Source organism: Gymnodraco acuticeps, unplaced genomic scaffold (genome assembly GCF_902827175.1).
Source record: "Gymnodraco acuticeps unplaced genomic scaffold, fGymAcu1.1, whole genome shotgun sequence".
Lineage (NCBI taxonomy): Eukaryota > Metazoa > Chordata > Actinopteri > Perciformes > Bathydraconidae > Gymnodraco > Gymnodraco acuticeps.
This window is the reverse complement of record NW_022989788.1, coordinates 330,122-355,836: the sequence shown is the minus strand read 5'-3', so window position 1 is coordinate 355,836 and position 25,715 is coordinate 330,122. Positions and strand designations below refer to the sequence as shown.

Genomic DNA, 25,715 nt, shown 5'->3' with positions numbered 1-25,715 from the left:
GTTGTTCTTTTTAAATGTAGATCCTGTCAGTCAATCTATAATATCGCTAGATTTTTGCATGAACAATTTGATACACAACTAATCGCTGATTATTTGTCTGTCTATCGACCAATGGTTACAGCTCTAGAAAACGTTATCCATATGTTGTTTGTTTTAAATGTAGATCCTGTCAGTCAATCTATAATATCGCTAGAAAATAGTGAAAAATGTCCATCATAGTTTCTCGCATTGTTGCAGGATAAATAAGATGAACAAATAATTGATTGATGATAATTTGTCTGTCTATTGACCAATGGTTGCAGCTCTAGATAAAGGCATAGCAAAGCATATTTTGAACATGCTCAATCTTTATCAATATAGTCTTTTCTAAACAATCTGCACCTTCTGCACACAGCCGGCCTGAAGCCACACACTGAGGAACTAAAGAGCTTTGTGGTGTTTTTCCACCACTGTGTATTGTTTCATCGCGTGCATCTGGACTGAGGTCACATTTATTTACTGCCTGCTTTAGGAATTCAATCGGAATCACATGTTGCGTGACATGAATGCTGCCACGCGAGGAAGAAAGGTCGACCATAATTGAAACTGTGACATTGAAGAGGCAGGACAGAGGGGGAATTAATGGGCTGTTGTGAGGCTCAAACATGAAGTTATTCTGCCCCCCAGTGGCCACAGTCGGAAAAGTATGCATTATTGTTTTAATCCCTCACTGTGAGGAAAATACAAATAACATTTTAAAATGCAATTTTAAAAAACAACATGAAGCTGCCCATCTGTGTGTCTCTGCATGTGTTTTTGTGTTTATTGCATTTTTAAGGCCTTTTTTAAGGTATTTTTCTTTTCTTTACGTTTAGCCTACTTTAATTGCCCCCTTGAATTGCTTCCATATATACAGTCTATGGTTGCTTTCCATACCTCAAACAAAACACGCACAGGATCGTGTCACTGAACTCTCGCACGGCACAAAGTCAAGCATTATGCCAATGACACTGTAAATACAGAGTCTAAAGACAAACAATATTCCAGACCGAGGCTCAAACAAGACGTAGGAAACCTTCACAAACATATACGTAACAGGTCAGTACACTTTACACAGGACGTCAATAGACAGTAGATCAGATTTGTGGTTCAAGGTGACTTCAAATCAGATTTCTGAGAAAGTTCATGAACAAATGTGTGATGTCTTTTAGTCTGCTTCAATTGTTAGGTACTTGTACTTTACTTGAGTATTTCCATTGTATGCTACTGTGTACTTCTACTCCACTCCAGTTCAGAGGTACATGGTGTACTTTTCCTCCACTACATGTATTTAATACCTTTAGTTACTTCACAGATGTGGATGAACGATGTGAAATATAATCAAGTGTTGAATCAGACTTTAGTTCCACCTGGAGTAAATCCACAAGCTACCCTGCATTATACAAAGTACTTCAAACTAGCTGCACCTTCACCAGCTTTGAGAACACTTTCATGATCAATCATTATAAAACATATCATATATATTATTCTGAAATGGACCAATCTGCACAACGACTACTTTTACTGTCGCTACTTTCACTATATTTTGATGAGAATACTTTTCTACTTTCACTTGAGGAACATTTTGAATGCAGGACTTTTACTGTAACAGAGTATTCCTACACTCTGGTACTTCTACTTTTACTCAAGTACCAGATCTGAGTACTTCTACTTTAACTTAAGTACCAGATCTGAGTACTTCTCCCATCTAGGAGCCAGGTTATAGAGCACTGCTGGATAAAACTTAAAATACCACATCTAAAAAAGGACAGTAAACGCATAATCCCTGCTTTTTTAAACTGCAGTATGTGCTCATGTTTTTCATTGTTGGTGTATAAGCTACTGCCTAAATATGCTGAGTGAAAGATTGAAGCAACAAATAAAAAAGGACACAACAAACGATAACAAAAAATTAGTTCAAGGAAATTGCAAGTACATTTCAAGCTACAAATGTTCAAATGATGTCCAAAAAGCTATTTACCCACTTTGTTTCAACACTATCAGTGGTCAACTCCCTAACATTGTATTTATCGTCACATGTTTTGCTATATAGCATTTTTTGAAGGAGAACAGTTCTTGTGAAATTATCTAACTGCTGTAAGAATAACTTACCATCAAGAATTGCCCTTATTTCGAAACACATTATGCAACCAAATGTTGATGACATACGCTGAATACATTCCTGGGGAGGATCACATGAACTTAGAAGATGATCAGTACTTAATTAAGACCTTTCTCAGAAGTCAAACATCTGATAAGTCACATAATACGTTGCATAATTCATCTTTGAAGAAAACTTTACTGACGTCAGGAGTTTGGCGTTTTACAGAAGTCGGCATGATTCACATTTCCTATGAATTGATGAACACTTATAGAACTTTGTACACCCTTTTTCTACCCAGAAGTGAGCATCTCAAGGTTTCCATCGACATAAAGCAATGGGATTTCATTTCACCATTGGATTTTGAATCTTCTCAAAGATAATCTCTGTGTCAAACAAATGTTTATGATACTTACATGTTTTGTTCAGCATGATAATCTCCACATATTATTTCTGAAGTAAAAAGCTAATGTTGGGCTATAAAGGAACTACAGGCACTCCTTTATAATTATTGGGATAAATAACAACAGATTTAAAATCATTTCAATATATACTATAGGACAGTAAAACTAAAATATCGTTTAAACTGGAGATATTAAAAAATGTGCATAAATAAATAAATGTTAACTAGGTAAACGAAAGAACGAGATCGCGGATACAAGCGGCCGAGATGGGTTTTCTCCGCAGGGTGGCTGGTGTCTCCCTTAGGGATAAGGTGAGAAGTTCGGTCATCAGGGAGGGACTCGGAGTTGAGCCGCTCCTCCTTCGCGTCGAAAGGAGCCAGTTGAGGTGGTTCGGGCACCTAGTTAGGATGCCACCTGGGCGCCTCCCTAGGGAGGTGTTCCAGGCACGTCCAGCTGGGAAGAGACCAAGGGGTAGACCTAGGACCAGGTGGAGGGATTATATATCTTCGCTGGCCTGGGAGCGCCTTGGGATCCCCCAGTCAGAGCTGGTTGATGTCGCCAGGGAAAAGAAAGTTTGGGGCTCTCTGCTGGAACTGCTACCCCCGCGACCCGACCACGGATAAGCGGGAGAAGATGGATGGATGGATGGTTAACTAGGTAAAATAAGATATGAATGAACAACAAAAATAAAATACGTTACATTTATTTATTATTGGCTATGGTAGGGTATTGGTTATGTTCACATACTTATTTGGTTATAAAAAATGTAAACCGATCATTTGTTTAGAGTTGTAACCCCTAGATCTAGTCTCTGGTAATTCTGCTCAAAGTGCACCAGATTGAAGCATTTTACTTTCCGGGGGGGCATACCCCCGGACCCCCCTGGAGGATGTGACGTCCAACCCCTCATGTTCATACAATAATGAATACATTTGAAACCTTCTTTACGTATACAACCAACATGTCAATACGTTTCAGTTTTTGTAGTTTATTGGTCTTTTATAGAGATTTTTCATGTATTCTTTATATATTCTCTCTGAAGAACCAGCACCTTACCGTGGTAGAGAGGTTTGTGTGCCCTGATGAACCTGGGGGCTGTGTTGTCTGGAACCTTGTGTTCCTGGTAGGGTCTCCCATGGCAAATTGGTCTCAGGCAAGGGGCCAGACTAAGATTGGTTCAAAAGACCTCATAAAAGAAAAACCAAGAAGTGAGGATACCCGGCCCGGAGGAAGCCCGGGGTCCCCTTCTGGAGCCAGGCCCAGAAGGAGGACGCGTTGGCGAGTGTTTGGTGGAGGGCTTGCCACGGAGCCCGGCCGGGCACAGCCAAAAAAAGGAAATGTGGGCAACACCTCCGCTTCTTCATCCCGCGGGTCCACCACCTACGGGAAACAGAGATGGGGTCGGGTGCGCTGCTAGAAGGGTGGCAGTGAAAGCAGAGGGTCTCGACGGACCAGACCCGGGCGACAGAAGCTGGCTTTGGGGACGTGGAACGTCACCTCTCTGGGGGGGAAGGAGCCGGAGCTTGTGCGGGAGGTGGAGCGTTACCAGTTGGATCTGGTTGGGCTCACCTCTACGCACAGCGTCGGCTCTGGAACCTTACTTCTGGATAGGGGTTGGACTCTATTCTTCTCCGGAGTTGCTCAAGGTGTGAGGCGCTGGGCGGGTGTGGGGATACTCACAAGTTCCCTGGTGGGTGCTTCGTTGTTGGAGTTTACCCCAGTGGACGAGAGGGTCGCCTCCCTACGCCTGCGGCTTATGGGGGCGAAAACTCTGACTGTTGTGTGTGCTTATGCACCAAACAACAGTTCGGAGTATACAGCCTTCTTGGAGACCCTGGAAAGAGTCCTGCATGGGGCTCCTGAAGGGGACTCTTTAATCTTGCTGGGAGACTTCAACGCACATGAGGGCAATGATGGAGACACTTGGAGGGGCGTGATTGGGAGGAACGGCCCCCCTGATCTGAACCGGAGTGGTGGTTTGTTACTGGACTTCTGTGCTAGTCATGGATTGGCCATAACAAACACCATGTTCGAACATAAGGATGCTCATAAGTGTACGTGGTACCAGAGCACCCTAAGCAGAAGGTACATGATCGATTTCGTTATCGTATCATCGGACCTGAGGCCGTATGATTTGGACACTCGGGTAAAGAGAGGGGCGGAGTTGTCAACTGATCACCGTCTGGTGGTGAGTTGGGTCGAGTGGCGGGGGAAGCCTCTGGATAGACCTGGTAAGCCCAAACGTGTAGTTCGGGTGAACTGGGAACGTCTGGAGGAGGCCCAAGTTCAAGAGGCCTTCAACTCACACCTCCGGCGGAGCTTTTCGGGCATTCCTGTGGAGGTTGGGGACATTGAACCAGAGTGGTCGGTGTTCAAAGCCTCTATTGTCGAAGCCGCGGCGGGGAGCTGTGGTCTCAAGGTCTTAGGTGCCTCAAGGGGCGGCAATCCTCGAACCTCCTGGTGGACACCGGTGGTCAGGGAAGCCGTCCGACTGAAGAAGGAGGCCTTCAGGGATTTGTTATCCCGGGGGACTCCCGAGGCAGTTGCAAAGTACCGACAGGCCCGAAGGGCAGCAGCCTCAGCCGTGGCCGAGGCAAAGCAGCGGGTGTGGGAGAAGTTCGGAGAAGACATGGAAGAGGACTTTCGGGCGGCACCAAAGTTGTTCTGGAAAACTGTCCGACACCTCAGGAGGGGGAAGCAGGGGACCATCCAAGCTGTGTACAGTAAGGATGTGACGTTGTTGACCTCAACTGGTGGAGTGTTAGGGCGTTGGAAGGAATACTTTGAGTAACTCCTGAACCCGACAACTCCGCCCTCTATGTTAGAGGCAGAGCTGGAGTATGATGGGGGATCAACACCAATCTCCCGGGGGGAGGTCACTGAGGTCGTCAAACAACTCCACAGTGGCAAAGCCCCGGGAGTGGATGAGATCCGCCCAGAAATGCTGAAGGCTCTGGGTGTTGAGGGACTGTCATGGTTGACACGTCTCATCAACGTTGCGTGGAAGTCGGAAACAGTACCGAAGGAGTGGCAGACCGGGGTGGTGGTTCCCCTTTTCAAAAACGGGGATAAGAGGGTGTGTGCCAATTACAGAGTCATCACACTACTCAGCCTCCCCGGGAAAGTTTACTCTAAGGTACTCGAAAGGTGGGTCAGGACGATTGTCGAATCTCAGATTGAGGAGGAACAATGCGGATTCCGTCCTGGTCGTGGAACGACGGATCAGCTTTTTACTCTCGCAAGGATCCTGGAAGGGGCCTGGGAGTACGCTTATCCGGTCTACATGTGTTTTGTAGACTTGGAGAAGGCGTATGACCGAGTTCCCAGGGAGTTACTGTGGGAGGTGCTGCGGGAGTATGGGGTGAGGGGGTCTCTACTCAGGGCCATCCAATCTCTGTACTCCCAAAGCGAGAGCTGTGTCCGGGTCCTCTGCAGTAAGTCGGACCCATTTCCAGTGAGGGTTGGCCTCCGCCAGGGCTGCGCTTTGTCATCAATCCTATTTGTAATATACATGGATCGGATGTCGAGGCGTAGTCGTGGGGGAGGGGGTCTGCAGTTCGGTGGACTAAGGATTGCACCACTGCTTTTTGCAGATGATGTGGTTCTAATGGCTTCATCGGTCTGCGACCTTCAGCACTCACTGGATCGGTTCGCAACCGAGTGTGAAGCGGCTGGGATGAGGATCAGCACCTCCAAATCTGAGGCCATGGTTCTCAGCAGGAAACCGATGGACTGTCCACTCCAAGTAGGGAATGAGTCCTTACCCCAAGTGAAGGAGTTCAAGTATCTCGGGGTCTTGTTCTCGAGTGAGGGAACAATGGAGCGTGAGATGGGCCGGAGAATCGGAGCAGCGGGAACGGTACTGCAGTCGCTTTACCGCACCGTTGTGACGAAAAGGGAGCTGAGCCAGAAGGCAAAGCTCTCTGTCTACCGTTCCTACCCTCACCTCTGCTTATCTTTCTTACAGTGCAGACGCTTTTCTGCTTGCTCTTGCCTCTGCTTACTTTTTATGCTGATTTTCCTATTCTTATTCTCTGAAAACTTCGAGCAGCGGCTCCTGGACATTAACTTATCACTGGGACAGTTCATCTTCGTAAATAGACGGAGGGTTTCAGCCATATTTCAACATTTTTACGACGACCTCAGTCTTACAGTAGCGTGGCCTAGCAACAGCTAAAGCCTGGTAGGCTACTGCATGCTATTTAGCTAGTTGGTAGCAAAATGCCTCCGTTCTCTACAGATGACTTCCAGAAACTTATACAGAAGATGGCTGTGTTGGAAATGAAAATGCAACGGTTGGAAGTTAACGTGGAAGTGAATGGACTATGTTGTGGGAATGACACCACTTTACCAGTGTTGCAAAATAATGGAGAAGGGTATGCTAACTCACAGCTAGTTAGCAGCTACAAGGATTCCAAGGAACAGGAGGGCTGTGTACCGGGTAATAAATCTACAAGTGGTAGTCCTCCCTGGAACTCTCTGGGTGCAAAGCCTAAGAGTAAATCATTTCCATGGGATTTGGGAGGACGGATAACAGGCAGAGCCCAGAGCTCCGAAATCTGTGATGCGACCGGCTGGCCTGCATTGTTATCACCCAGGAAGAGCGCCTCTTCAACCCCTATTCATACTAGGAAACAGCAGTGGACAGCTGCTAAAGGGAGAATTACAAACAATCCTCCTAAACCACCAAGTGTGCCAATCCAGAACAGATACGCTCCGCTGACCGAGAACCGGAGATCTGATGACCTGGATAACCTGTCCTCTTCACGCAGCAGGGTAAGGACCAATATCTACTCCAAAAGTAAAAGGCTAGAGGGAAAGCTAACGACTGGGCCTGAAACTCTGATTGTGGGTGACTCTGCTGTAAGAGATGTAAAAGGTCTGTGCAATAAGAACAACACCAAAGTACTCTGTTTTCCCAAGGATGTGGTCTCTGACTTGGCTGAGAAGATCCTGAATATTGGGGCTGAACATCCGACTGTGAAGAATGTGGTACTGCACATTGGAACAAATGATGTTGTGAAACAACAGTCAGAAGTGCTGAAAGAAGACTTTAAATGTTTGTTGGAAACTGCCAGCTCTCTAAATGCAGAGGTGTTCATCAGTGGCCCTCTACCGCCAGTCAGAAGAGGAGTGGAGAGATTCAGCAGATTGTTTGCACTGAACACCTGGCTTTCAACGGCCTGTACTGACCATTCTGTTCATTTTATTGACAATTTTTACTTTTTCTGGGACCACAGACATCTTTTCAAGGCAAATGGAGTTTGCCTGAACAAGTCAGGAGTGAAATTGTTTATCTCTAACATATTCAACTGCCTGCATCATCAATCTGTTCCCTCTGCCAAGGACAAGCGGCAAGAGGAATCAAAACAGGAGAAAGACACAACACATCGCGCAGACAACCCTGAAGAATTATCACTGCACCCGCCTGAGGAATGTTCTGATTATGGGAGACCTATGAGACACATGGAGGAGTCTCCACTGCCCCCCCCCCCCCCCCCCCCCCAGTCAACGCCTTTGAGGATACTCCGTTCACCCTTTCACCCTCGCCCACCCTCCTGGAGATCGTTGAACACACAAAGGAGATACAGAGGGTTGGCACCGATTCCTTCCTGGAATTCAAAGACCAAACGAAGGCGATACGCAGGGCTGGCACCATGTCCTTTACCCCCGCTCCTCAACGACGCCCACCAAAATCACTGCAGAGACGCGCACCATCTCCCCCGTCCTCATCACCGCGCCTACGTCAACCACCTCCTCAACCACCTCCCCCCCTGGCAGCATGTCCTTTACCCCCGCACCATCTCGCCCGTCTCCATCACCGTGCCTACGTCGACCACCTCCCCTCCCTTCGAGGGGGCATCTGCAGTCTCCGAAGCCTGATAAGGATGTGTGTGTACAAAACACAACAAACTTTTACTGATATGTGATGGGTCCAGGCTCAAGGGCGTATGGCACTCTCAACTCTTTCCAGGACATGCCGGGGCCTTGTCTGCCAGTAGCAGGAAAAAAAATTGTAATCAATGATTTTATCACTGAGCACAATCTCGATTTTATGTTTTTAACAGAAACTTGGATTGAACAAAATAACAGTGCAGCTGTTCTTATCGAATCAACCCCTCCCAACTTTAGTTTTATGAGTCAGGAAAGAATGCATAAGAGAGGAGGTGGAGTTGCTATTCTGTTCAATGATTCCCTTCAATGCAGGAAGACATCGTATGGAAACTTTGATTCTTTTGAATATGTGGCCCTTCAGCTGAAATGCTCCTCTCGAGCTCTGTTCCTAAATATCTATAGACCACCCAAATACTGTGCAAGCTTTTTTGATGACTTTACTGAACTGCTGTCTATAGTGTGTATTGACTTTGACCGTCTAGTCATTGTTGGTGATTTTAACATCCATGTTGACAACCCCCAGGACAGAGGGGCTAAAGAACTGTTTTGTGTTGTTGATAGCTATGGACTGACTCAGCATGTGACGGAGCCCACGCACAATAAGGGGCACACTCTGGACTTAATTATCTCAAAGGGTGTGAATATCTCTAAGGTTGTGGTGACTGATGTTGCACTCTCTGACCATTCCTGTGTTTTCTTTGAGAGCTCTATTTCTGTTCACAAAAATGTTCAAAAAGAGGTAACCACAAAGCGATATTTAACTGAAAACACTAGGGAAATGTTTACTCAGAATTTTTCTTCCACACTTGCCCCTGCCAACATCACAGTAAATGAGCTAGTAGATCATTTTAATTCAAAAATTAAAAATGTTATAGATGCCATTGCTCCAACTAGGGTAAAGGAAGTGACTGGGAAGAAAATATCTCCATGGAGAAAGGCCATGACCGTGAAAACAGAAAAAAGAGAATGTCGAAAAGCTGAACGCAGGTGGCGAAAAACAAATCTCCAGGTTCACTTTGAAATCTATAAAGAGATACTTGGCCTTTATAATTTGGAATTGAAAAACGCACGACAATCGTTCTTCTCTGACATCATTACCAAAAACAAAAACAACGCACGTGCCTTGTTTGCTACCGTCGACAGACTAACTAACCCCCCAGTGTCAGTAGCCTCTGAATTTCTATCCACCAGGGCGTGCAATGACTTTGCCTTTTTCACTGACAACATTCAGAGAATCAGACAAGCAGTCAGTGCCTCTGCATCAGGTACAGCAAATGTGTTGTCCCTATCTCCACTTAACATCAATTCAGACATCATGACACAATTCCATCAGATTAATGATAAAAACCTAGAGGACATTATTCAACTTCTGAAATCCTCCTCTTGCTGCCTTGATATTATTCCAACAGGATTTTTTAAAGATGTTTTTTCCTTGCATGGCCTCAGATCTACTTCATATAGTAAACAAATCTCTTCACTCAGGTATTTTTCCACAGGCCCTGAAAACTGCAGTCATTAAACCGCTCTTAAAAAAGAATAATCTAGATGCTTCAGTAATGAACAATTACAGGCCCATATCAAACCTCCCATTTCTAGGTAAAATCATTGAAAAAGTTGTTTTTCAACAGTTGAGTAATTTCTTGCATTTAAATAACTGTTTAGATGTGTTCCAGTCAGGCTTTCGTCCAAACCACAGCACTGAGACTGCTCTTGTAAAGGTATTTAATGACATCCACTTAAACACAGACAGTGGCAGAACTTCAGTGTTAGTATTATTAGATCTCAGTGCTGCGTTTGACACTGTTGACCACAGCATATTACTAGACCGACTGGAAAAGTGGGTGGGACTTTAGGAAACAGTTCTAAATTGGTTTGAATCCTACTTAAAGGACAGAAACAACTTTGTTTCTATAGGTAAATACACATCTGTGTTGACAAATATGACATGTGGGGTTCCTCAGGGCTCCATCTTGGGGCCTCTTCTCTTTAACATCTACATGCTACCACTGGCTCAGATAATGAAAAACAACAAAAATAAGTTACCATAGCTATGCAGATGACACACAAATTTACGTAACAATTTCACCAGGAGACTATGCTCCAATTCAAACACTGAGTAAGTGCATTGAACAAATCAATGACTGGATGTGTCAGAACTTTCTCCAATTAAACAAAGATAAAACTGAGGTAATGGTTTTTGGAGCCAAGGCAGAACGTATCAAAGTTAGCGCTGAGCTTCAGTCTGCAATGTTCAAAACAACAGATAAAGCCAGAAATCTAGGTGTAGTCATGGACTCTGACCTGAGTTTCAACAGTCACATTAAAACTGTTACTAAATCAGCCTACTATCACCTAAAGAACATATCTAGGATTAAAAGACTAATGTCACAGCAGGATTTGGAAAAACTTGTCCATGCTTTTATCTTCAGTAGACTCGACTACTGTAATGGTGTCTTCACAGGTCTCACTAAAAAATCTATTAGGAAGCTGCAGCTGATTCAGAACGCTGCCGCTCGAGTCCTCACTAACACTAAGAAAGTGGATCACATCACTCCTGTTCTGAAGTCTTTACACTGGCTTCCTGTGTGTCAAAGAATAGATTTCAAAATACTGCTGCTGGTTTATAAAGCACTGAATGGTTTAGGCCCAAAATACATTTCTGACCTCCTGCTAAATGATGAACCATCCAGATCTCTCAGGTCTTCAGGGACTGGTCAGCTTTCTGTCCCCAGAGTCAGAACTAAACATGGAGAAGCAGCGTTCAGTTATTATGCTCCAAATATCTGGAACAAACTCCCAGAAACCTGCAGGTCCGCTGCAACTCTGACTACTTTTAAATCCAGGCTGAAGACTTTTCTTTTTGTCGCTGCTTTTAATTGAACTATTCATATCTTAGACTGCACTGTAACTTTTATCCATGTATTTTTTCTTTTAATGTTTATTTTATTAGCTTTTCTTTTTAATGACTGATTTTAAATGCCTTTTTCTTAATGTCTTTCATTTTTTGTAAAGCACTTTGAATTGCCTTGTGTTGAAAAGTGCTATATAAATAAACTTGCCTTGCCTTGCCTTGCCTTGCCTTGCCTTGCCTTGCCTTGCCTTGCCTTGCCTTGCCTTGCCTTGCCTTGCCTTGCCTTGCCTTGCCTTGCCTTGCCTTGCCTTGCCTTGCCTTGCCTTGCCTTGCCTTGCCTTGCCTTGCCTTGCCTTGCCTTGCCTTGCCTTGCCTTGCCTTGCCTTGCCTTGCCTTGCCTTGCCTTGCCTTGCCTTGCCTTGCCTTGCCTTGCCTTGCCTTGCCTTGCCTTGCCTTGCCTTGCCTTGCCTTGCCTTGCCTTGCCTTGCCTTGCCTTGCCTTGCCTTGCATATGGTCATGAAGGATGGGTCATGACCGAAAGAACGAGATCGTGGATACAAGCGGCCGAGATGGGTTTTCTCCGCAGGGTGGCTGGCGTCTCCCTTAGGGATAAGGTGAGAAGTTCAGTCATCCGGGTGGGACTCGGAGTTGAGCCGCTCCTCCTTCGCGTCGAAAGGAGCCAGTTGAGTTAGGATGCCACCTTGGCGCCTCCCTAGGGAGGTGTTCCAGGCACGTCCAGCTGGGAGGAGACCGAGGGGTAGACCTAGGACCAGGTGGAGGGATTATATCTCTTCGCTGGTCTGGGAGCGCCTTGGGATCCCCCAGTCAGAGCTGGTTGATGTCGCCAGGGAAAAGAAAGTTTTGGGCTCTCTGCTGGAACTGCTACCCCCGCGACCCGACCACGGATAAGCGGGAGAAGATGGATGGATGGATATTCTATTGTGTATTGCTTGGAGGGGCGGGGGGGTGGCACCAAATTATAATCTCGCCTAGGGCACCAAAATGTCTAGGGCCAGCCCTGCATCAGTATATATTCCACTGTGAAGCTTTGACCTGTCCTTAGCTTGTATCCAAACACATTCAGAAAATCATTGACTTCCAGACCAGGGGACAGGATGTGGTCAAATACTGACTAATTTCCCGTTTTTTGGACTCATTCCTGCACCACAACATTTTATTTGTATTATATATGTTTTCTTTTAACACATTTTTCTAATTGTACTTTATTGCTGATTATCTTTTAAGTGTAAACAGAGGTAAGAAATGTCAAATGTTTCTATACAGACATTATTAAAGGTTCAGAAACTCACTGTGAAAACTGTGAAACTGTGAAACTGTGAAACTGCAGTTCATTGCTACTTGGCAAACAGTGGGGCTTTTTTGGGTCACAGTTAAAGCGTCCTCGATGAGAGGCTGCACCATCGACGTCAACCCCACCTGTCCCTGCCGACCAATCGGGAGCCAGAGTGAGGACACACCACACACACATGTCAGATTCACACACAGTTCAAGGAGACACACGTTGTTTTGCAGAGATGCCAACCGTGACCTTGTGTGTAGATAAGTGTTAATATGAACGTATGGACTTTGTCTGGCAAAATCAAGGCTTCATAAACCATGAAGTATTTCACTTTAATACAATGCATAAAGATTTATAAGCTGCATATAAATGGTTTACATTTTTAGATTTGCACTTTTAACCCTTATGTTGTGTTTCAAGTTAAAATTATATAATAACTACGCTCTAGTTTTTTGTATCGGAACAAGGCTTCATGATATCCTCCACAACAGCTATATAAACACTACACAACTGATTTTGACCATTTTAGCTAAGTCTGAATGTCTCTACAAAAAGTGTATAATTTGGTGTTGGGGTCTGGGGAGACCCAGCAGCATGTTGTGGGTCACTCGAGGTCAAATTTGGCCCAATCAAGATTAATCTTTGACTTTAGACACCCCTCCCCCACCCCCTTCATCCACTGTAACAATAATTGTTTGCAACATGCACATGGTCTCCCCTCCCTCTGGCCCCCTCCCCCCACGGGAACTCCACCTTTCTCAAAGAATATGTACAACACTTGAACCTGAACTCACACATGCACGTGTAATATGTTGTGTAATGTGTTTTTGGGCCATACAATGCAATTACAACAGGATTGTACGGTTATTAATGCATAATAAGTTAGTTATGATGTAGTTAAAACAATATTGGATGATAGTCATATTGATTGGTGCTTTGGAGTGAGATTTAAAATTACCTGCGAACACCATGAACGGTAACAGCTTACACACAACACAAGGGTTAAATGCTCTGTACATGTTGATGTTTATAATAATAATACGTATAACTCTACTGGACACATTTTTTATTTTCGTTTTAATTTCTAATTTCTTATTTTATTCTTTTTTTATTTTTTTATTTTTTTCCACAGTATTTTATTTCATCTTTTAATGTAATTTTTTCTAAAATTGAGAAAAAAATATAAAATAATAAACATAAATACAAATTAAATGTACATTTTGATTATACAATAAATAAGCAAATTCGTGAATAATAAAAAAAAACAACAACAACATGTTACTGATAATCAGAATCAGAAAAAAAGACATCTCTTTTCCCCTGAATGAAACCGCAATGTTATACTTTATAAAATACGTCTACCTGCAAAATCAAAAGCAACTTTCTATTTTAAATAATTCATTCATTAACTTCACCACAAAGGTAAAAGCACATGTTTTGATGGAGCCTTTTCTTCATTGAATGTATTGACATAGAAGGTTTCTCATTTCTCTAATTTCCCCTCCTCGACTCCTCGAATCCTCGGGCCTCCGGTAGTGACCCGGACATCTCATTTCTCTAACCGCCTGCTGCTTCCCCTCCTCTCTCCTCGGTTCCCCTCCTTTCTCCTCGGTTACCCTCCTCGACTCCTCCGCTCGCATCTCCTATGGGCGGGACTAAGACATGAGGATAGGAGTCGAGATGGGGGGTCGAGGAGGGGAGTTAGAGAAATGAGAAACCTTCGTAGTGTTTGAAATTGTTTACGTCAACACGTCCCCCCCGGTTATCAGTTTCTGAAACGTGATGCACAAACATCTGAGACGCTTCGTCAGCAGCTCGAGTCTCTCTATGTGTCGAGTGTTTACAATTCACTCACCGGTTTGAGTGCGATCTCATTGAGGAACAATGTAAAGGAAGTTCTTTAGGAAAACCCATCGGACAGAGCTAGCCTTCACAAGTGGAAAACACTAACGGAAACTGACTTGGACATTGATAGAAACATCCAAAGAGACATATTGATAATAATGAAATGCAATTAAATCATTCAAAGGTAAGAAAACCCAATTAATTAATACATTAAAATAAGTATGTGCAATGTTAATGCAATAAATAATATTAAATAAACAAACAAATACAACTTTAAAAATTTGGACCAATATTAAAAAATATATAAATATGATAAGATATACAAAGAAAACAAAAATAGAAAAGCAAAACATTAAAAATAAATAAAACAATACAAAAACTAAGATTAATTGTACAAATAAAATCCAATGAAATAATAAATTATGAAAAAGGAAACGTAGTGACCAATATTTCAAAGATACAGTGTAATAAATTGTGACTAAAGCTGAAGCTGTAAATGAGACTGTAAATACCTCGGAGGAAACTGATCTCCATCCTCCGGTGACCCCGCTGAAGAAGCAAAACAAGACCCCAAAACATGACCTTTGACCTCAGCTGAAGGCATCACGACAGAAAACTCCCACGTAAACAAATAACCTTCCTAAGGCTTTAATAACCTCTTGTTTGCCTCCTCTCACTTAAAAAGATCAGAGCATTTATTTAAGTTTATATTTCTTTGGAGGTATTTCATGTATTTTCTATAGACCCGTTTTCTCAGTAGCTATGAAGGATCCCAGGAGCTAAACTAGTCTAAAGATAGGTGTTGTGGGTTTGCTCTACAGTTTAGTATTTCAGACGGTACAGTATTTACCCTCAGATCCTGTTTCAGAGCTCAGCGAGGACAAGCTGACAGACTGACTTCCTGCTACGGAGTTTAAACCTGAGTTTCATGAAATAACAAAGACTTGTAAAGGTTTACGGGGATGCAGACAAGAGGAAATTAATTCAATGTTATATGGGCTTTTCGATGTTGAACTCGGACGTCAATTCTGTATTGATATTGTGTATAATTGGCTAGAGATACTCGATAGATATACATCTTTCACTGTCAATATGTATATATTTGTTCCACTGTTCATAACTATGTATTTACTTTCTATCAGAGGTGGAGAAGTACTCAGATCGTGTACTTGAGTAAAAGTAGAAGTACTCAGATCTTGTACTTGAGTAAAAGTAGAAGTACTCAGATCTTGTACTTGAGTAAACGTAGAAGTACTCAGATCTTGTACTTGAGTAAAAGTAGAAGTACTCAGATATTGTACTTGAGTAAAAGTAGAAGTACTCAGATATTGTACTTGAGTAAAAGTAGAAGTACTCAGATCTTGAACTTGAGTAAAAGTAGAAGTACTCAGATCTTGTACTTGAGTAAAAGTAGAAGTACTCAGATATTGTACTTGAGTAAAAGTAGAAGTACTCAGATCTTGTACTTGAGTAAAAGTAGAAGTACTCAGATCTTGTACTTGAGTAAAAGTAGAAGTACTCAGATCTTGTACTTGAGTAAAATTAGAAGTACTCAGGTCTTGTTCTTGAGTAAAAGTAGAAGTACTCAGATATTGTACTTGAGTAAAAGTAGAAGTACTCAGATCTTGTACTTGAGTAAAAGTAGAAGTACTCAGATCTTGTACTTGAGTAAAAGTAGAAGTACTCAGATCTTGTACTTGAGTAAAAGTAGAAGTACTCAGATCTTGTACTTGAGTAAAAGTAGAAGTACTCAGGTATTGTACTTGAGTAAAAGTATACGTACCTGCATTTTGTTGTACAATGACACAAGTTATTTGTCTCCTTTGTACTTTCTGTAATGAGGGAACGTGGAGGAGAGGAAAGATGTTGGACAGAAAGTAAATACTTATTTCCTGGTACTGTTGGTGTCCTTTGGAGGTCACCTGAGTTCACTGTCGGAGGATATTCTCATTATTTGCAACAGGAATTGAGACAAAAAGTCAAATGAAACAATGCAAACTGAGTCAAACAGAGACATTGAGTCTGTGGGAATAATGTGATAACAGTCTGCTACTTTTCTATTCTTAAAATGTGTTGCCTTTGAATCTGTAAATCAAGAAGGTGTTTATTCAGCGTGTCAGCAGATGTGTTGGGGATGAAAGTAGAAGGGAATGCATGTTGTTGCTTATTTACTTCCTGTCTCCAGCTGCAGCTCAAACGTGCGCTCCTCTGGTAATTTTCCATCAAGTGGGAAAATGTGTCGGCTGTTATCAGTGTCTTATCAGAGGGGGGGGAGGAGGAGGAGGAGGAGGAGGAGGAGGAGGAGGAGGAGGAAGAGGAGGAAGAGGAAGAGGAGGAGGAAGAGGAGGAAGAAGAGGAGGAAGAGGACTTCTTCAAAAATACAGTGAAACATTAACTGTGGTGATTTAATGGGAAAGAATGTCATCTCTTTCATTTCCCGTTAACTTGCTTTGAGGAGAAAATCCTTTTTCTGTATTAGCGTTAATAAGTACTCAGAACTTATACTTGAGTAAAAGTAGAAGAACTCAGAACCTATACTTGAGTAAAAGTAGAAGTACTCAGATCTTATACTTGAGTAAAAGTAGAAGTACTCAGAACCTATACTTGAGTAAAAGTAGAAGTACTCAGATCTTATACTTGAGTAAAAGTAGAAGTACTCAGAACTTATACTTGAGTAAAAGTAGAAGTACTCAGAACTTATACTTGAGTAAAAGTAGAAGTACTCAGAACTTGTACTTGAGTAAAAGTAGAAGTACTCAGATCTTATACTTGAGTAAAAGTAGAAGTACTCAGAACTTGTACTTGAGTAAAAGTAGAAGTACTCAGATCTTGTACTTGAGTAAAAGTAGAAGTACTCAGATCTTGTACTTGAGTAAAAGTAGAAGTACTCAGATCTTGTACTTGAGTAAAGTAGAAGTACTCAGAACTTGTACTTGAGTAAAAGTAGAAGTACTCAGATCTTATACTTGAGTAAAAGTAGAAGTACTCAGATCTTATACTTGAGTAAAAGTAGAAGTACTCAGAATTTATACTTGAGTAAAAGTAGAAGTACTCAGATCTTATACTTGAGTAAAAGTAGAAGTACTCAGATCTTATACTTGAGTAAAAGTAGAAGTACTCAGATCTTATACTTGAGTAAAAGTAGAAGTACTCAGATCTTATACTTGAGTAAAAGTAGAAGTACTCAGATCTGCTACTTTAGTAAAAGTAGAAGTACTCAGAACTTATACTTGAGTAAAAGTAGAAGTACTCAGATCTTATACTTGAGTAAAAGTAGAAGTACTCAGATCTGCTACTTTAGTAAAAGTAGAAGTACTCAGAACTTATACTTGAGTAAAAGTAGAAGTACTCAGAACTTATACTTGAGTAAAAGTAGAAGTACTCAGAATTTATACTTGAGTAAAAGTAGAAGTACTCAGATCTTATACTTGAGTAAAAGTAGAAGTACTCAGATCTGCTACTTTAGTAAAAGTAGAAGTACTCAGATCTTATACTTGAGTAAAAGTAGAAGTACTCAGAACTTATACTTGAGTAAAAGTAGAAGTACTCAGATCTTATACTTGAGTAAAAGTAGAAGTACTCAGATCTTATACTTGAGTAAAAGTAGAAGTACTCAGAACTTATACTTGAGTAAAAGTAGAAGTACTCAGATTTTATACTTGAGTAAAAGTAGAAGTACTCAGATCTTATACTTGAGTAAAAGTAGAAGTACTCAGAACTTATACTTGAGTAAAAGTAGAAGTACTCAGATTTGATACTTGAGTAAAAGTAGAAGTACTCAGATTTTATACTTGAGTAAAAGTAGAAGTACTCAGTGTGTGCGTGTGTGCGTGCGTGTGTGTGTATAAATAAAGCTACTGGTACATAATAGATATGGTATTTTAGGGTACATATATTTGATTGTTGTCTCTATCACAGTATAGTCTCACTTATAGTCTATATTATACATTGTGTCTATACTGTATACTCTGTACTTATATTTCTGCTGTTCATATGTTCATATATTACCTCGTGTGAATTGCCTGACTCAAAATGTGGGATAAAGAGTAATCATCAAGTGTTATTTATGTAGCCCAATAAACAAATGACATGTATTTCTAATGATATACATACAGTGTATTTAAACCAACAAAGTACTGACTTTAAAACACAGAGTTTAGGCTCCTTTAAGAGATGTACAGTGTATCACAGTCTCATGGCTCATTTCCATCCCTCTCATCCATAGGCTGTGTGGCTGTGGAAAGCTCTCCCCTGATTGGCTAACACAGCTATCCTTCAGAAGGGAACTCTGCTCTGATTGGCTGCTGCTGCCAACCTGCTAAAGTAGTTCTCTTATGAAAGCAGTCACTCTGAAGTATCTCTTTTTGTGCTCTCAGAAACAGATCTGTCGGATACTTTGTGAATAAAACACCAAACCTTTGAGTGTGTGAGAGGAAGAGAGAGGAAGAGAGTTGATGAGAGGCGGGAAGTGAAGGGTCTCGGAGAGAAGATGCAGACCTCCAAGAGCTTTCGGATGGATGACTTTTTCGCAGGAATGATAGGCGGTGAGTGACATCAAGTTATTTCCAGCTTTCTGTTAATGAAAGGCTGTTTCCCAGTGTGTCAGAGAGCTCATGCACTCAATGGTTTTTATAAAGCTGCAAAAACATTACAATTAAAATATATGAAGGTTGTATTTACCATACAACTGCTGCAGTGTAGTATTTGCAAGGAACATGTTAATCATCCTCCAACAATGCAACATACGATAACATACAAGTACAATACCTGAAACAAGTTGCACAATATGTTCATTTAAAACGAAATAACACGAAGCAGAATGTAAAATTAAAGAAGGTGCAGTATTATAGCTAAGGTGCATGGAGGAAAACAGGTTTAAAAGCACCCATAAACTGCTATGTTCGTGCTTTTGCAGAAGAACATGCTGTGTTGACAAAGCAGGGCTTGCAGACCCCCCCTCACACAGATAGATAAACACACACACCTCCAGTGTGTTACCCCAGAAGTGAGATAAAGCCATGGTTGGTGTGTTACATGTGACTGCTCAGCGGATTGGAGACACTTCTATTTGACTTAAAAAGCGTGTTTAAAGAGAGTGGGTGCAGGGACAGGTCCCGCCGCTAGGGTTAGGATTGGATTTGAGTGAATAAACTGAAAAGTAGGACATGTTGTTAAAATGATCACAAAGAAAGAAAGTTGTGGAAAGAAATAAGATGATGATGATCTGTTGTGAATGCTGCAGAAGTTCCTGTAACATGATGGCTTTCAATGGATTGAAACAATAGCAGTGAGCAAACACATAAACACAAAATGCAAAATGTTGCCCATATTTTGCACAACAAGTTCCCTCGGATTAAATAAAGTCTTAATCCTAGTTTCGATGTTATTTTATCTTTATCTCGTCTTGTTTAAAATGGTTTTCTGCAGCACCTCTTGTCTGTAAACTGATCTGGTGTCAGTGTTTGGGGCTTCATTCATAAAAAGGATAATAAATCTGCTCTTTTGTTTGTTGCTAGGCAGAAACAAAGGATGCGAGCAGCGACAAACAGGCCGTTTAGAGGCTGCTGCTAAACTACTAACAAAGTGTTCTTATTTGAATCACAACATATAACACGATAGGAATTCCAGATGAAATCATTGCGTTACATCTGTAGATATCACGATAGGGCTGATCAATTCATCGTATTTTAATTGCAATAACGATTTTGGCTTGCAACGATTATGAAAACAACAGAATCGAAATAAAACGATTTTTAAAAAAAAAAAAAAAGTGTTTTTCAGTTGAATTAAAGTTCAGGGTAATCAACTGTTCAAAACATACGGTTCACTTTTTTTTTCAATAAATGGATGTTTTCAAAGAAAGTTTTTAATAATCGTGATATTCCAATCTTTATTCCAGACTCAAGGTCCATATCACACAAAAAGACAAAACACACATCAATAAATAAGATAAAAAGCTAAACAGATAAAAAGCTAAACAGATAAAAGCATAACATCAGTCCAATCACAGCGAGCCACACATGCTCACTGTCTGTAGAGGCTGCTGCGCCAATGTCTCCAAATCATGGAAGAGAACCGGGTAGAACTCTTCACAGGGTTAATTAAAATCGAAATAACATAATTGTCCGAGTCTACTAGGCGACACATGAATTTGTACATGAATTTTCTTAAAAGGGCTTGACAGGTAGGTACCCCCAAGTTAACAAACAGCTGGCTGGCACTGTGCCGTCTCGGTACCCTCAGCAGCAACCGTAAAGCATCATTGTATGCAACTTTTAGTTTTTGCATGCTTCTAGCCTTGTAGTTACTCCACAGGTGAGCCGTGTAGTTACTCCACAGGTGAGCCTTGTAGTTACTCCACAGGTGAGCCTTGTAGTTACTCCACAGGTGAGCCGTGTAGTTACTCCACAGGTGAGCCGTGTAGTTACTCCACAGGTGAGCCGTGTAGTTACTCCACAGGTGAGCCGTGTAGTTACTCCACAGGTGAGCCTTGTAGTTACTCCACAGGTGAGCCGTGTAGTTACTCCACAGGTGAGCCTTGTAGTTACTCCACAGGTGAGCCGTGTAGTTACTCCACAGGTGAGCCGTGTAGTTACTCCACAGGTGAGCCGTGTAGTTACTCCACAGGTGAGCCGTGTAGTTACTCCACAGGTGAGCCGTGTAGTTACTCCACAGGTGAGCCTTGTAGTTACTCCACAGGTGAGCCTTGTAGTTACTCCACAGGTGAGCCTTGTAGTTACTCCACAGGTGAGCCTTGTAGTTACTCCACAGGTGAGCCTTGTAGTTACTCCACAGGTGAGCCTTGTAGTTACTCCACAGGTGAGCCTTGTAGTTACTCCACAGGTGAGCCTTGTAGTTACTCCACAGGTGAGCCTTGTAGTTACTCCACAGGTGAGCCTTGTAGTTACTCCACAGGTGAGCCTTGTAGTTACTCCACAGGTGAACCTTGTAGTTACTCCACAGGTGAGCCGTGTAGTTACTCCACAGGTGAGCCGTGTAGTTACTCCACAGGTGAGCCGTGTAGTTACTCCACAGGTGAGCCGTGTACAACAGAAAGCTTTAAAAAGTGATACCTTGACATCTACAGAGCACTTGTGAAACTTACGCATTAATATGTTTGCCTGGGCATACAGTTTGCAGCGCTGTCTATGGATGTCTTTGTCATCTGTGAGATCATCAGAAATATAATGACAGGTACTTGATCTCACTGCACACAAGTAGAATGTTGCTACTGAGAATAAAATGAGGAAATACAGCCTTTTTATCCTCTTTACTTCGTACAATCATGATGTTACTCTTCTTGGCGTTATACTTAATATTAAAATCAATGCCATTCTGGGAACAAGTGCTCAGATATCAATTATTGACCCAAATAATTGAGATTATGATGTTTGCCATAATCGAGCCGCCCTATCTCACGATATGATGAATGATCAGTTTTTTTCCCATTATTAGGAAAGATTTGCGGATTTCTTTTGACAATTAAATATATTAGAAAATACTTTTAAAAAAAAAAGCAACCTTGTTTATAAAAAAAACTTTAAAATGTTGAATGTTCTACAAGTGAACTTTTGCTGTGGACTTCCTCACTCTGTACTGTGACTGACGATGTAGCGCATAACTACCACTTCATTTCAGATAAGCTGCACACAGTCAGTTGGAATATTCTTATTTGATTTCCCTTTTGTGTTTGTATTGTTTTATAATAACACCTTTTTTACAACGGTGCTCTACTTGCACCACCTAGCCTCTCTTACTCTGTTAATCTATACACTGTTATACACCAAAGCAGATTCCGTGTATCCTTGTCTTGCTTTATACATTGTGTTGTATCTGTATATGGGACACTGTATTTGTCCTCACTTGACCTGTAATAACTTAATCACACATTTGGACACTTTGAAACAAGAACATGTCTATTACTGCATTCTTTTCAGTTGTGTGAGTGAGGCTTCTTTCCTCCTCATGCTGTGGAAAACACACACACACACATACACACACACACACACACACATATACCATGTATACATCACTTCAGGGGACATTACATTGACTTTCATGCATTTCCTGGAGACTTATCCTAACCTTAACCATAACCAACACATGCCTAACCCTAACCCTTACCCTTAACCTTACCCTAACCCTAATCCTAATCCTAACCAAGTCTTCACCCTAACATTAATGATTCCCCTCATGGGGACCTCCATTTTGTCCCCATAAGGGAAGCCACACGTGACTGTGTAAACAGATTTAGGTCCCCACAAGTATAGTAATGCTAGGTCACACACACACACACACACACACACACACACACACACACACAGGGTTAATCAGGACACAAAGGCTTGTTTTCGCCCCAGAGGCCCCATGATGGCAGCACAGTGTGTTTCTGTACCCTGCAAACAACCAAACTCTACATCCCACACAACGGAAACACACCGATACATTTTAATGGCAACAGGTGCAACACAAACAAACTATTTTATTATAATATGCACAATTACATAGAAGCAGGGATGTCAGACTCCCTCCAACAACGCAAATTAAATATTTATAAGTGAAAATGAATCACGCAGGTGGAAGCAAAAGGAGATTCTAAGACAGTAAATATTGTAAAATATAATAAAACAAATTGACATTGAAACAGCCATCATATACTGTATGTAATGTGCATTTAAAATATATTTACGTTTCAGTCATTTATATCCTAAAAAAGGAAAAACAACCTTTCCCCAGTGTTTAGTCTAAACCAAAATTCAGATGTTCCGTCAAATGTTAAAGTGATGCCAGAAAACAATGATATCTTGTCAAAAAGAGCGTCAGACGGCAGAGACAGCTTTGTTTTACAGAGCTCCGACGTCAAGTTGTTGTTGTTTACGTCCGCGGCGCCATCTTGTATACGGGCGTCATGTTCTTATCAGAATTGATATATCTTATAAACAAGATCAGCGCCACAGTACTATATCTTTATAGACATACCCCTGCTTTTCCTTATCACAAACACTCTTTTCTAAAGCACTAATTGTTGTCCTTTGTTTGTTTGTTTGTTTGTTTATCTGCAGGAGCTTCCAGTGTGGTTGTGGGTCATCCTCTGGACACAGTGAAGGTATCTGAGAATAATATAAACACATCTTTACCAAACGGTCTGCTCCTGGGTTTATAAAAGACAACAGGGGGAGGCGTGTGGCGCAGTGGGTTGTGCGTTGGTGTTGGGGTCAGATGTTCACAGGTTCAAACCCCACTGCAGTCAGCATGTCGTTGTGTCCCTAAGACACTTCACCCCAAAGTGCTCCTGTGGGGATTGTCCACAGTATTGAACATGTAAGTCGCTTTGGATAAAAGCGACTAACAAGTGATGTAATGTAATGTAACTACAGAAGATGTTTGTTTGTCTCGCACACTGTTTTATTTGTTGTTGTGTAAGAACAGTTTATTGTTGCTTTGCCATGTTGAACACATTATTTAATGAGTAATTCATGCTGAGAGGATGTGTGGTAGGGCTGCACGACATATTGTGTCGTGACGATAATCGCGTTATGAGCATGCATTGACATCGCAGGACGTGCGATTAAAAAAAAAAAAGTAAATATATATATTTTTTTAGGACGTGCGAGATTAAGTAGGCGAATGAACCCTCAAACATGTTACAATTATTTTGCTGCTTGCTACAAAAGGAAAACTTGAGCGACTCATGTCAGGGGTACCTGAGTGCGTGACATGTCAGCAAACCACCATCACAACCGTTCTTGATCAGATCACAGCAGGATAACCGAGCTAGCTCAGCTTGTTGCTCTGATAACTTAAGATCCAGACGTCCGTGACTAAAATCCTTCATCCGGTTAAATATCGTTAAAAAAATACCAATTTCATTAAAGTTCAAGAAAGGATGGTTTGCGGACAAAAAAACGGTCTTTTCTTCAATTCCTGTATTTTTTCATATCACAGGGGAAGAACATATCGCAATGTCAGTTTTTTCCAATATCGTGCAGCCCTAATGTGTGGTAACTCAGGCAAAATCGCCATCCTGAAGTAATGAGCTTAAAGTGAGGCGTTTTTTGTTTTTGATCTGTACATTTTCTTTGTATTTTGTTATGAAACTGTTTATTCTTCCTCCTGCAGACGAGGCTCCAGGCGGGGAAAGGATACAAGAACATGCTGCACTGCATCCTCACCATCTACAGGAAGGAGACGGTAAGCATCAAACTCCATAAAAGCAGTTGGTGTAGGGAAGACGGATTTTTGTAGGCTGACCTTGAATGTAGCATCTCCCTGGTTCTTTCCAGAAAAGCAATGGGATTTTTGAAAGTTGCCTAAAATAAGAATTGTGGCAAACACGCATTTATGATACTTAAAAGTGTTGTTAAGCAGTATAATCTTCCACATATTAACACACTTTATAATTTCTGAAGTAAAAAGCTAACGTTATAGAGGAACTACAGCACGGTCACATGACTTCACGTCACCACCGCTAAGCTAAAGGAGGCTAATGTTGGGCTATAAAGGAACTAAAGCACGGTCACATGACTTCACGTCACCACCGCTAAGCTAAAGGCGGCTAATGTTGGGCTATAAAGGAACTACAGCACGGTCACATGACTTCACGTCACCACCGCTAAGCTAAAGGCGGCTAATGTTGGGCTATAAGGAACTACAGCACGGTCACATGACTTCACGTCACCACCGCTAAGCTAAAGGTGGCTAATGTTGGGCTATAAAGGAACTACAGCACGGTCACATGACTTCACGTCACCACCGCTAAGCTAAAGGTGGCTAATGCTGGGCTATAAAGGAACTACAGCACGGTCACATGACTTCACGTCACCACCGCTAAGCTAAAGGTGGCTAATGCTGGGGTATTTGCTGACATATTAGAGCAGGAGCTACTTTTATTGGAAAAGCCTTAGCAACACTGCACAGAAAATGCATTTTGTTTTCCACAGTTACATTGGTTGTTCTACTTTCTGCAGTAAAAACAACACATTGATCCTCTTTGGGAACTGGGCATGGCTAATGATCTCTCTATTGTTGGCTCAAATCAATTTGTTCTTTTTGTTTTGATGCCTCAATGACCCAGTTTCTCAGCAGGACTTTGTAAAGGTTAATTTCATTGTGGCATTAACTAGAGGTGGAAAGTACATGTATTCAAGTACTGTCCTTAACTACAAATTAAAGGTACCGTCTTTCCTTGAGTATTTTGTTTCTGTGCCACATTATACTTCTACTCCACCTTTGACTTCTCTACATGTTTGTACTTTATAGATTCAGATTTGTACACACACAACTTGGGCCAAACCTTTTACT

The 25,715-nt window shown here is 41.8% G+C and overlaps 1 protein-coding gene across 1 annotated transcript in view; it reads left to right on the top strand.

Moving 5' to 3' along the window:
* Positions 1–18,750: 18,750 nt before the first annotated feature.
* Positions 18,751–25,715, top strand: part of slc25a48 (solute carrier family 25 member 48) — a 24,027-nt gene continuing 17,062 nt past the window's right edge. The window contains 3 exon segments of the mRNA XM_034221793.1: positions 18,751–18,958; positions 23,477–23,520; positions 24,534–24,607. Of these exon segments, the coding sequence (XP_034077684.1) occupies positions 18,904–18,958; positions 23,477–23,520; positions 24,534–24,607 (173 nt within the window). The 5' untranslated portion in view covers positions 18,751–18,903.